This window comes from Erithacus rubecula (assembly GCF_903797595.1).
Source record: "Erithacus rubecula genome assembly, chromosome: 1".
NCBI lineage: Eukaryota > Metazoa > Chordata > Aves > Passeriformes > Muscicapidae > Erithacus > Erithacus rubecula.
Genome location: NC_136658.1, coordinates 431678 through 445330, shown reverse-complemented (window position 1 = coordinate 445330; position 13653 = coordinate 431678). Strand labels below are relative to the sequence as shown.

Here is a 13653-nt window from a genome sequence, read left to right as displayed (position 1 = left end):
TTCTTGCTGTTTGCTACTGGAATAATAATGAGCCGCACAGAAAGAAGCCTTATTTGCTTTTTATGTCTCAATTTAAGCATACTACAGTACGTTTCTATTGTATGACATCAATGCAAACACACCCTGTAGTCAGCCAGTTAAAAAGACCTTTCAAAACATTTGTATGCTCAGCTGACAGCAAACCCTCGTGCCACAGGACGGTGACTGTGTCCCTCCCCGCCTGTCGTTCTGCAGGGCTCATCCGCCTGCAGGAGCTGATCAAAGCCCCTTCCAGGTACAACATTAAGATCAAGATCCGGCAGCTGCCCCCCGGGAACAAGGATGCCAGGCCCCTGCTGAAGGAGATGAAGAAGGGCAAGGAGTTCTACGTGATATTCGACTGCTCGCACGAGACGGCGGCTGAGATCCTCAAGCAGGTATGGGGGCAGAGCCCCCTGCCAGCCCCTGTCCCCTCTGCTGGGGCACCCAGGGCGTCCCCAGCCCGGCCAGGACAGCAGCCACACCCCGGGGAGCCCCTGGGGGAGCCCACAGCAGCAGCCAGGCTTTTCTTTCTCACCTGCCGGGTCCTGCCTGACTAGGGACATCACCTCATGTGTCCAGCTTGTCCTGGGCTAACCAACAGAATAGTTGTTATTTATTTCTCCTGCCAGTCAGTCTGATGGGATACCCTGATCCCAGAGGAACACCAGAGGTCTGCTGACTAAATGCCCATACAGGTCCCTTTCTGTTCCCAGCCCAGAAGGTTGTACTGAAATATCTAAGTTCTGCAGAGCAGCTTTTTGTGCCAAAGTGGGTAAGGCAGGTTACTGCATTTGTGTGTCCAGGCTGGAGAAACTTGGGGCTTGCAGAATCCTAGACCAGCTGCAGCAAACAGTTCCTGTGAGCCTGTAGGGTGAGATTCCTGCTCTCGGGAATGCTTCCTGCACCAAACAATAGGATTTTCTCAGTGTGCAGGATGAGGTGCAGGGGTGGGGAGGGCACTGCAGCAGCACTGCTTGGGCAGGGGGGTGGGCTGTCCCTGCTCCCTGCAGGCTGCCCAAAAGCATCCCCAATTTTGGCTGCTCCAAAAGGAGATCTGTGGGGGAAGAGTTAAGTTGACAACACAGATTTTGAAGGTGCAGATGTCTGGCACCCTGCAGGAGGCACAAAGCTTCCAATATGCCAGGCTGAGCATGGAAACAACCCCAAAAAAAACAAACCCTGGGTGTCAAAGGAAGAGGAGGGAGTGCTGAAAGATGCACTGAAGCAGGGCAAAGCAGCAGAAAAGTTTGTGTGGGATGTGGATCAACCAGACAAGTGACAGGCTGCAGATACAGATAATGCTCTCCAGTGTCTGAAGAACTGGGAGAAGGAGGGGGAATGACAGTGTGGGAGAAAACAGGAAAATTGAGAGAGCTACACCTGTGGGTCAGCACTGTGGGAGAGGAAACATAAATATGGGCTAGAAGGAGAAGGAATGGCTCTTTGTGAGCTGGCTCTGTGGCTGAGGGAAGGTGCTGGCAGCAATAACTGAGGGTTGAGCTCCTTCCTGCCAGAGGCAGCTGTGACAGGTGTGGAGGGCCCTGAATTCCTGTGGGACTCCTGATTGCAGGTCACAAGAAGAGCCCTGATTCACCTCCCCATCCCCATCCCTGCACTCACCATCCCCTCTGTCATTTTACCTTGGATGGGAGCAAGGTATCAAACACACTCCCTAGGAAATCCAGTCTGGCTCTTGCAAATTCTGCTTTATGCACAAGTCCTGCAATTTATCCTGATAAATTATCAGTTTGTGCTGACACACAGGAGTGAACACAGGTTTCACTGCTAGGCAAACTCACCTCAGAAAGTTTGTCCCTGCTAACCTGATGTTACCTACTCCTTTTTTCACACCCCAAAACCCATCTGAGGAAGCGTGCTGTATATTTAATCAGGTTTGAGGCTCTCACAGAGCATCCTGTGAAGACGATGTGACAGACAAGGAGAAGAACCATTAATTCAGTTCCTGCAGAAGGCTGAACACAGGTGTCAGCACAGAGTACATTCCTGGGACAGTGATAGATGTGAGAAAAGTTTCAGCTCCTTTGAGGAACTTGGCAGGGAGGCTGCAGCCCACTCCCTGCTAGCAAAAGGCAGGGCTAGCTCTGCTCCACTTCCACGGCAGAAATACCAGGGGCACATCCCCAGCTGGGTGGAGCAGGGATGGGCTGGCCTGAGAAAACAGCAGGGCTGATCGATTGGAAAGTGAAATGCTTTTAATGGTTATGGAATTGAATAACAGCTCGAGTGAGGAAAATGGAGAGTGAGGCAAGCACGGGATTTGGTGCAGTTCCCACCAGTGCCCATCGTTCCAGCTCCTGCCTGCCTCCAAGGCAGGCTGACAATGGCTCTAAATGAGGCAGGCAGTTTTTTACAAGCTGAACAATTGCAAGTTGGAGCTGGGATGTGATTCAAGCCAGCAACAGGGCACCCAAAAGAGATTTTCAGACATAAGGGAGAGTATTTTTGTCCAGGCTTTGCCAGCTCGCCGTATATAATTTGACCACTGACACTTCTTGGATGCATTTGTGGTTCATGACCCACAGCTGAAAGTGCTCAGCTGCAAAGGACAAGGCCCAGGCCCCTGATCTGGAATGGATAATTAGAGATGGAAGTGTCTTTGTCTCCCATTGTCCCAGCATGTCTGAGTTTGGCTGAAGAACAAATGTTACACAGGGAAGGCTGGGCAGGAGATGTACAAGGAGAATATTTGAGGCTGGTTTCCCTAGTTTGCATTCATCTGAACTCCACTGTAAGTAAAAGCTATTATTATTTAAATAGGACATTTGTATCAGGTGCATAATGATTTACATAATTAGATGCAAAGTTATTGAAATAGCAATGTGCAATGAAACCTCATCCCAGTTTCCCGTGGCAGGCACACAGACAGAGAGGTTGCCTTCCCCTGTTTGCACTGGCATTAGGGCATGATGTGGGGTGGCAGTGTCCATGCAGGTGAGCTGGGAAACAGGAGTTCCCCTGGGTGCAGCCCCGTGTTGGTACCTGTGCACAAACAGGGCAGGAGCAGCAGCCTCCAGCTTCTTCTACAGGTAATAAAAGAGAAACAGAATGGAAGAGGATTAATAAAATCAGAAATAAAAATGGCAATTTTGATGTGTAAATCCAGTGGAGCATTTCAGTGAAATAGTTGCCTTCTGGCTTGACTTTTAGTGGCTGGAAACGGATCAGTTGTTTGTGATTAACACTGAGCTGGTTTTATTATCTGCTGCAGCTCAGAAAGTTCAGGGTTTTCTTTCTCCCTTTCTTTCTTTTTCTTCCTTTTTTTTTTAATTTTGTTTATGTGAGGAATTGCCATAGACAATCATGCAACTGATGTTCAGAGGAAAGGGAATTTTGGCCAGCCAAATCCCACTGTTTCCCCCTGCCTTTCAAACAGCTATTCAGGCACTCCAAAAGCTGTCCTAAAGGGAATTAATGACAGATCCTTACACTGCTGTGTAAGGACTGAGCAGGATTCAGCCTTGGCCTGTGCTGCTGTCGTGGCAGTGAATTCCTCAGCAGTTCCCCAGTTTGTAATTTCTCCTCCTCACAAGGTCCCAGAGAGGGCAGAGTCCTCCCATCCTGGTGAGAGCATGTGAGGGTGACAAAATCCTGCCCCTAAGCCCTTCTGCCTACAAACTGTGCTGTCTGCTAATAAATTTCTGTTTAACGCTACCAGACTGCAGACTAAAGGATTTTAAAAGTCAGCATCTCATTATCTCCAGTAATTTTTCTTGTCATGGAAGTTTTGCAATCTTTAATCTCTTTCCTGAGCAGAGGTGATAAAAACACCATTTCAATACAAGAGGATATTTTTGGCTCCTAAAGAAAAATGTGGGGTTTATTGCAATCAGGCTCTCGTGAGCTGTGATGTGTTTAACCCTTGCTTTTCCAAGGCACTGCAGCACACTGGGAGCTTTCAGAGTAAAGTGCCTTCACCTTTCCATCTCTTTCACAGATTCTCTCCATGGGGATGATGACAGAATACTACCACTACTTTTTTACAACACTGGTAAGGAACACTATAAAAATCTGGGGTGGGGGGGAATTTCCACTGTTTCAGAAAAGACAGCTACATTTTCCCCTTCTTCTAGGAGATCTTTGTTGCCATTAGTCAAGGAAACCCCTGGAGAATGGGTGTTAACATTCCACAGGAATATCAGGAGCCACAATTTCTTAAGAAAGCCGTTTGGCCCCATTTCTGAGGCTGGCTAACAATTTAATGCAGTGAAAATTAATTGCAGTATGCTGATTATTGAGAAACCATCAGTACAGACGGACCAGAGTGAAACAAAGTAAAGAATGGATGGCTTTGCACTGTGGGCACTGCTGGTTCATCACTGTTTAATGGTTTCATTTCCTTATAAAAACCCCAAATCACAAATGGATAAAAGCGCTCAGGAGGTTTTATAATACAATTAAACCCCATTTTTTAAACCATGATGGTGCAAGCACAGCTGGGGAGGGTCCCACACGGTTCAGTCCCCCCAAGTGCCCATTCTCCTGCCCTGTGAGTGCCAGGCTCTGGGCACCTGGAGCCTGCATGCACCGACACATGTCCATCCCAGAGCCTGGCAGAGGTGCCTGGGAGCAAAATGGGAAAATGGGGTTCACCAGCAGCCAAAGCACAGTGCCCACCATGTCTGTTGGAACTTTCCTCCCCCGAGCTTAGAAAGGAGCTCGGCACCGGCCAGCTAATTGCTGATGTCAGAGCCGCAGCTCTGCTGGCAATGAAGATGCGCAGGCTGCTTGCCAGCAGTTGTGCTGGTCTTTGCACCCCAGGGCACCCAGCTGGCTCTCAGGTGGGAAGCAGGCAGTGTGTGTGCTGGCTCAGCAGGCTGTGCTTGTGCTGTGCTGCCCAGGACCTGTTTGCCCTGGACCTGGAGCCCTACAGGTACAGCGGGGTGAACATGACGGGGTTCCGGCTGCTCAACGTGGAGAGCCCCCAGGTGTCGTCCGTGGTGGACAGGTGGTCCATGGAGCGGCTGCAGGCGCCCCCCCCGGCCCGAGACGGGGCTGCTCGATGGCATGATGACAGTAAGTGACAGCCAGGGGGACAGGCCCTGTCCCCTGCCACCCCAAACGCTGCTGGGCTGCTCCTGCTGCAGCAAACTGCAGAACCTGAGCTCCCTGCAGCTGCAGATCACAGCCTGCAGCGCCAGCTCCACACGGGTGGGAAGGGAGCAGCATTCCTGATGGGTGACCTGCCCTTTCTCTTCATTTCCATCTCAACTGTGGCTTTTGAGATGCTCTGTAAATATAGATGAGAGGTATCATCAGTCAGGGAATCAGGATTCCTCCCAGCACTCCCCAAGCAGGAAAGGAAAGAATAGGAACAATTACACAGACACCATGACTCCATTCATTGGCAGGGTGAAGGGTTGCCATCCTTTTGCAGTGTGAGATAATGTGTCTCAAGGGCTGAGTGGCACTTGAGGCGATAAGGAATAGACTTTATTGCAGATGATTGCAGGGGAAATTCGGAAATGTCTTCACATCCTGGGGAGAAATGCATGAAGTGTGCTGTCCCTGGCACTGCACACACTGCTGCTGTCACTGTGCCCACTCGTACCCAAAGCAGGCAGAAAGTTGTCCCTGGGAATTCCTGATGAGAATTCACACAGAAATCTCCCAAATACAACACTGGGAAAAGCAGAGCTCTCACCACCCTTCTGCTCTCTTTGGTGGCCCTGACTCTTGTCCTCCCCTTTGCACCTTCGTGGTGCCAGTGTCCTTGCTGTCCTGGCACAGCAGGATCTCCCTGCTCTGGGGTCATTTCCATATTCCCAGCAGGTTCCACGAGTGCTGGTGTGATGAAGAGCTGCATTTCATTTGGCAATAAGGCTGTGACAGGCTGCATGGTGCACAGAGACCAGGACTGTACATCCTGTGACTAACTCTGGGTTTATCCCTTCTGGTTTGTGCTCTGCTGTTTGCCCTGAAAGCAGCTTGGGGGGAGTCAGCAGGGCACAAACAAGACAGCTCTGGTTCACGTCCAGCTGGTGCCCAAACTGCACCCAGAGGCAGAGCTGCTCTAATGAGATCTCTGCCTTTCTATGCAGTGCTTTAAGCAGCACACAAAAAAAAACCAAAAAAAACCCCAGGTTCCTGGACTGGCTCTGAGTCTCAGAAATCAGGGTGAGACAATGGACTTTGAAAAATGAGGGAACCTGCTGCACCCTACAACCCTAAACAGAGCCAGAGGGCGAGAAGTGACAAGTAATCCAATCCTGAGGGCCCAGTGCAGTGTAAAAACAGAGGTCTGCTGACATTGATGGCAGCATTTCCATTGATTTTGAGGGATTCAGGGCCAGCCCTTGATTCCCTGAGTGTGCTTGGAACAACTGTCAGTTGTGAGACACTTTGCAGTGAGAGCAGCTGGTGTTTCTCCTCCTGCTTCACTCATCACTCACAACGTTTTCTGATCTCACACTTTGCTCCCATTGTGGAGCATTATTTTGGGCAGATTCTGGCAAGCACATCAAGACTGATTCCTCTTCTGCACTAGCTTAAGATTAGTCCTTAAATTCAGATACATTTGAGCAAAACCCTCCAATACTGGAAACATTGATGCTGTTGTAATTTACTCAGGTAAATTGCACAGACAAAGAATCAAATGCATTAATTTCCCAGAGGAGTTGCATGGAAAAGAAATAGAAAACTGATCAGCTGTGTAGTTCCTCTAAAGGAGTCCCAATTTCTCATCTGCAGAATCACTGCCTTTTTTTTCAGTCCCTGGCTTAATTATCCATTAGGTTTACCTGCAAGGTAATTTGTGCAGCATCATTAAGGGAGCCCCAGCCATTCCCACCTCACTGTGAGGGCACAGATGCACAGTGCAGGTGAAGGTGAGACTTTTCTGAGGTGGCAAAGTGGGACAGAGTGTGTGATGTCACTTGAGGCTGTGTCTTTAAACCCACAAACCCTTTCTGGAAAGAAACAGGGAAGCACAAAGAGCATCCAGTAATTTTGGTATCTGAATCTATGGGGTGATATTCACAGATCCAAGGGCTGTAGTGAGCAGATAGATGTGTGAGTCCAACTTAATCCCCCCAAAACAGACCTCCAAAGCAGAGATCCCCTGTCTCTAGGACACCACTGCACACATTTGTGTCAAAATCCTGGATCTCTGCCCTTGGAGCAGCAGGTGCGTGGGCAGTGGGATGTGTTCCAGATCATCAGTGGGATTGGCTTCCCTGGAAAGCAGGCCTGACCTGTGGGGAAGGAATCAATCCCACAGGTGCTGGGACTACTTCAAACCCCTCTGGAGCCTACCCTGAGCTGCACGGGCACACTGTGAGAAAACCTGAAGGGCTGGGGTTTGCTGCTGCTCGGGGCTCTGTGGAGAGGGCTTTCCCTGGCAGGGCAGGGCAGGCAGGGTGCCCAGGGCAGGCAGGGTGCCCAGGGGAGCCCCGGCAGGCAGGCAGTGACCCTCTCCTCCCCGCAGACAGAGGCAGCCCTGGTGTATGATGCCGTGTTCGTGGTGGCCGTGGCGGCGCAGCGAGCCGCCCAGATGACCGTCAGCTCCCTGCAGTGCCACCGCCACAAACCCTGGCGCTTCGGGCACCGCTTCATGAACCTCATCAAGGAGGCAAGTGCACAGCCCTGCCCTGCCCCTGCCCCTGCCCCTGCCCCTGCCACCCCCCTGCCCTTCCCTGCTGCTCCTGCTGTCCCTGCTCCTGGCGCTCAGGGCACGCTCCCTCAGCTGGCTCTTCCCCAAATCTCTGCTCCTTACCCGTGAGTGGCAAAGCCTCAGACTTAAACACCCAGACACTCCAGCTTCCTCACTCCCTTCATGTCTGTTGGGGATGTTGATGGTTTCTAAACATACAAAGAAACCACTGCAGTCCTTCTGGAAACTGAAGGAAAGTGAGTCTGTAGCTCTGTCCCTGCTTCACTGTGTAATTCCAATTGCTATGCAGATCGATTATCAGTGATCAATAACCAGAAAACATTGCAGCCAGTATTTCTGAGGAAGGAAATTGCTTCCTGTAGCAATGTTCTGTCATACAAGAATCCATGACTGAGCTTGATCCAGAGATTCCTAAAAATACACATTTTAGTTGAGATGCCTTGACTCTTCCAAAAGTCCTGGCTGTATTGTGATTTTCAAATGGAAATCTTTCCTTTTCCTTCTTTAGAAATGAGAATTGGAAGTCACGTGGAGTGTCCCACATACGTTTTACCTTTTCCCCACCTCAGTCCTTGCACTTGAAGAATAATTATAATGAAATTGAAAGTTAACAAAAGACTTTGGACCAGGGAATGCCCCTGCAGTGATGCCCTACTTCTTTTGGGGGATGCTGAGTATGAAACTAACACTGCAGCCTAAACCTGAGTACTGTGCCCACGAGTACCAGAGGTACCCCAGCAGATCAATTCAAAGCCTGAACAGTGGCACAGCTCCCATTTATCACGGACAAGCAGCTTCTCTTGCACAGAGTGAGATAGGGGAGCTAATTACTGCAGAGGGAGTCTCTCATCGTCAGTAAAACACTGATTTAAATACTCTGAGAGTCTTATCTTCCTGTGTCTGATGTAGCAAAAACAAAAAGGTGATTGTTAAAAGCAGAGGATAAGGTGTAATAAGACCATATTGCATTTCCTGTGAAGCCTAAAACATGAGCTGGAAACAAATAGCAAATAGATTTGGTCCTCCCTAGATCACGTTGGGGGCTGGTTTGTTCAGCAGGGACAGAGGAAGTTTATAATTAGGAATCAGTGAACAGGCATGGAGAAGATAAGGTCCAGGAGGCAGAGCAATAGCTCAGGCCCACGTAGGTGGAATTGAATTTTCCTGTTGTGTGATGTGGTACTGACATTCTGTGAAGGCATTCTACAGACTGATCCAAAGACAAATATTCAGCACTGCATCTAAACAAAGCAGTTTCAGACAAAGAATGAGCCTGCAGGGATTCCTGCAGATGCTGGAGTTCACAAGGGCTTCCGTGGCTCCCCAGTGGGTTTTTTCTCCCACTTTTTCTGAAGGAAAGCTGGGGGTAAACATGAAATATGTTTATAATTGAGTGACCAAGCTCTGCTCATGTCCCCTCTAAAGCATAAGGCCCCAGATGATTATTGTTTTAATTATCATGGAAAGCCACGTGAGCTCCCCTACATCACATTGAAGCAGTTGTTTACTTTGGTAGAGCTTCTCTCACCAGATAATTCAGGATTAGCACTTGATCCCCTCTCACTCAAACAATCTCTTTCTTTGTTTCACTTTTCATAACCTTTCCTTCCAGTCCATGAAGTGCATTTCTGCTGTGAGCCTATTACTGGCTGCTCCTTTGCCCTGAAAACTCTCAATTAGGAAGAGCAAACAAAACACCTGCCTGACCTGCATCCCGTGGTGCTTTATTAGGAAATAAAGCTCAGATTCCCAGGAAGACAGTGGGGCTGAGGGTAATGTCAATAGGCATTCTCATCCTGCAATCACATTTCAAGTGGAAAAACACCTATTTATGGAATTATCTATGCCCAGATTGCAAAGCAATTGCAGGACTGCATGTTGAGAATAAATACATATCGAATTGATGAAAATTGATAAAAAATTATCTGCAAGCTACTGATACTGTGATATTCAAAATCAAAACAAGCTGTTTGACAAAAAGATTGCGTCTATTTCTTTCCATTTTTGTTTTCAGCTCGTTAAATGTCACCTGGGCAGTAGATTTGTTTATAAAAAAGGAGCAAGAACTGTTATAAAGTGACTTTACCTGAATATATGGAGGATGCTTTGATATTTTCTACACAAAACATCTTTTCAGGACATGTTTAATGCAATACACAGGTCACATTTTCCATGTTCACAGTCCAATATAATCCCACCCCTCCTTTCTGCTTCTCACTCTCTTTCCATTGCAGTGCTGCTCAGTGAAAGTTCAGGACTTTCCCTGGAGCTCTTCCAGCTGAAAAGGCTGTGGAGCATCATAATTCTCAGTTTATCTCCACAGATAAACCCCTGTGCTGGCGAGTGCTGAAATTCTCTTTATTCCATCAGTTATGCCAGATTTGGAGCAGGATAATGGCAGAGTCATACCCCAACTCAGTGTGTTCCATAATCCTGGGGGATCTCTGTTAATAAGAGGATTAATTGCAAGAGCTGACGAGTTGATGTGTGGCTCATCACACACGACTTCCCCTCCAAGGAGAAGCCACTCCAATCTGGCAGCTCTCTGCAATTCCAGTAAACCAGGGGCTTTCTCTTCCCAAAGGAAAGAAACCAAAGGAAAATTAACCAGTTCTTGGTCAGCATTTTGGCAGTGGTTATTATTATTAGTAGTAGTAGTAGTAGCAGCAATAGTAGTAGCAGTATGATAATAACCAGAAACATAACACTTGCTGTACATCCTGTGTGGGAAAGCATAAAGTCCCATCTCTGTGACACACACACAAGCAGCTCCTGGCTTTTCAGGCAGTTCTGCTCCATTTCAGTTAATTAACAAGAACTCTGCATGTGCTGCTTTCTCTGTTTTGGTTTAGAAGCAATAAAATAAAAATCAGAAATTAAATTTAGGATTCAGATGGTACCTGAGGCGTGTTCCTCACCATTAGGGTTTTAAAATCCCATCAGACTTTAACCCTTCTCAGAAACACTCCCTGGCTCCTGTTCCTGCTGAAGTCCCGTTTTTGGTGGTCTGAGTGGGACTGAAGTTGCACAAAGTCCCTCTGCACTTGTCTACCAAGTCATTAAGATGGAAAATCTCACAGCAAATTTGTTGCATTAATGCTTTTCCATTCTTATATCACTTGAGTGTGTTTCAAAGTCCTGCTGTTTCCACAAATTTCAAATGCACCAGATCTGCCTGAGACACGTGGTGAGATCTCCCCAGCATCCAAGATTAAACCTGGCAGGTTCAGGGCTGGAATTCAGATTAAACAGTGAGGGGAGACACCAGTCTGCAAGTGTGGTGATTTTTAGTGCAGCTTTATTCTGTCCTCTGTCTGCAATAAATTAAATGAGGCAAGGAACGATGTGTGGTGGAAAAGCTTGGAATTTAAAATTATATGGCTGACACACACGAAGGAACAACGCCATCGTTTATGGCCAGCTCTCCTTGTATCTCTGACAAACTTGATCTAATGGGGGACCTCCCAAAAATGGATTGTCAGGATTGTGTGCACTTTGAAACCCATTGCTTTGTTCTATGGATAAGCACCAGCTCAGGGGACAAAACGGGATGGGAGGGAGAGCTCATTTTGAGGCAAACAGGCTGGGAGGGAGGGCTCAAATTATGGAGAAAGTTCATCCTTCTGCCTGAAGGAGGGGTCCCCAGCACAGGGATCCTGGTGCCAGTGTTAGGGTTAGGATGCACTGGGAAGTGCTGCTTGGACCAGAGCTGCTCCTCTGTGTGCTGCCCTTCCCCAGCTGTGACACTCCTTGGCAAAGCTTCTGTGGGGTCTCTGCCAGTGGCTGGGCTGCTCCTGGGAGCCCCACAGTCCCACAGTTGGACAGAGCAGAGCCCTTTTTTTGTTCCTTAGAGAATCCTTGCGCAGTGCAGAGCTGCCCTGGCTTTGTGCTTGTGCAGCTCTCCCTTTAGCGTGTGTGTGGTGTTTTCTCAGTAGCAGAGGCATGGCAGTCACGGCAGGAAGGCAGCACAGAGCAGTGCAGGGGTCTGGAGGGCGGCAGGGGCTGGGATGCTGTGCTGGAGCCACAGCAGGCTGTGCTTGTGCCCCCAGGCGCGGTGGGACGGCCTGACCGGCCGCATCACCTTCAACAAGACCGACGGGCTCCGCAAGGACTTCGACCTGGACATCATCAGCCTCAAGGAGGAGGGCACGGAAAAGGTAAGAGCCTCTGGCAGCAAACTGCCAAAAAGCTCTTCTGGCGAGGGCGTGGCTGTCAGCTCCATCTCCTGGGACTGGGGTGGAAAAACCCGCTGTTCCCAAGTGATGTGTTAAAGCCAGAGCTAAACCACAGCTGCTAACACTGGGGGTTCATTCTTATCTGACAGTGCATTTCCAGGTGTGGGAGAGGAATGGGGGGCAGGAATAGTTATCTAATGGAAAAAATCATTTTAAGTGCACCTCATTTTCACCTCTTGCCACTGCAACTGCGGATGGTAAATTCATATCTGGAGACAGATAAATTTATATAGCGGTGCACAGAGGGAGAGAGGAGGAAAGGCACTTGAGTAATAACCTCAGCAGAGTGGAGCTGTTGAGAATTCTGCAGGTTCCTGAGGCTAGGTTTGTTCTCTCTGCCATTTCTCAGCCCCAGCCAGGGCTGTGGGCTGCCCTGGGGGTGTCCCCAAGCCCAGCACAGGTGACAGCAGCTCCCCAGGCTGCTGGCCTTGCTCTGCGAGCTGGCTCTGCTCTGGGTGGTAATTGCTGATGGGTTAATTGAGAATTTAACTGTAATTGCTCCCACACAGCTCTCCAGACAGCTTCTCTTTTCATTTTTAATGAAACACTCTCTTCATTCTTCCCTGTTCCAAGGCTGCTGGCGAGGGTTCTAATCATTTATACAAAGTGTGGAAGAAGGTTTGTACACGGACAGGTGATGCCAAAACCCTGTGGGCTGGGTCCTCACACTCAGCCCTTGGGTTTTGATGGTGACTCTCCTATTGCAGTTTAGAGACAGCAGTCTCTCTGAAAGCAGGGGTTTCCTGGTAGGAGAAGTTTTTCTCTACTTGCAAAGACTGAGAAGATCTTGGCAGGATTCAGCTTTACCACCAAAATCAGGGGGATTTAATTATTATTTTACTTCTTGGGAGCTGTGCTTTCCCATCTTTGAGTGCAGCAAAACCATCTTTCCTGATTCACCTAAAATTTACCCTGGGGGATAAAATTCACTGTTTTGGATGTGTATTGGCATCAGCTCCAAAGTCTGGTTTAACATGTTTCCCCACACAAACCTCTCAGTGCTGGCAAGCATTGCTGCCTCAAAATTTGGATGTGTGTTATTAGCTCCTTACAGAAAATAATAGACATGATTAAGTGGGTGCTGTCATTCACTAACATATGGAAATTGGGACTAGGTTTGTTTATAAAAGATGGAAAATACCCCAGGAATCTCATCCCTCTTTGAACATAAGGTGCTTAAACACAAAAGTGGGATTTGGAGACCAGCTCCATTCACAGGGCACAACCCTGGCTGCTGTTCTATGAGGAGAAGATAAAAACTGCACCACTAAGTCTGAAGTGTTCTGCAGTCATGAGACAGAAATTTTTGTGGTGCTTAAAGTGTGTTTTGTCCGTGGTTCACACAGATCTCATTATTCCACCCCTGCCTCATTTGCAGTTTAGGAAGGTTTGGGGTTTGTGTTGTTTTTGTGAGAACAGAGCAGTGTAAGCACCTTCTGCAGCCCTTTCAGCGTTCTCCTGGAGCACACCCATGGTAATAACCCAGCCTGATCTCCAGAGGACCAGGCTGGGGCACAAGGGACCCCTGCCCTCCTTGCTGGGGAGGAGCCCATCCCTGACAGGCAGAATCAATCTCCCTTTTGGCTGCAGGCATCCCCTGTGCTGCTGAACTGATTGAAACCAAATCCCAGTGGTTTCAGAGCCCAGGCTGGCTGGGAAGGGCACATGGCACCTCTCAACCTCGTCACTAAACTGCAAAGCACCCCAGTTGTCCCCAGAGTGGTTCCTCCCTCCTGGCTGCCCTGTGTCCCTCTGCAGAGGTGCTCT

General features: G+C 48.7%; 1 protein-coding gene across 1 annotated transcript in view; it reads left to right on the top strand.

Annotated features, from left to right (window-relative positions):
* The window catches only part of LOC306809825 (glutamate receptor ionotropic, kainate 1-like), a 70998-nt gene that overhangs the window by 31067 nt on the left and 26278 nt on the right, over positions 1 to 13653 (top strand). The window contains 6 exon segments of the mRNA XM_079321710.1: positions 235 to 416; positions 3977 to 4030; positions 4881 to 5012; positions 5014 to 5055; positions 7466 to 7609; positions 11701 to 11808. Coding sequence (XP_079177836.1) covers positions 235 to 416; positions 3977 to 4030; positions 4881 to 5012; positions 5014 to 5055; positions 7466 to 7609; positions 11701 to 11808 — 662 coding nt within the window.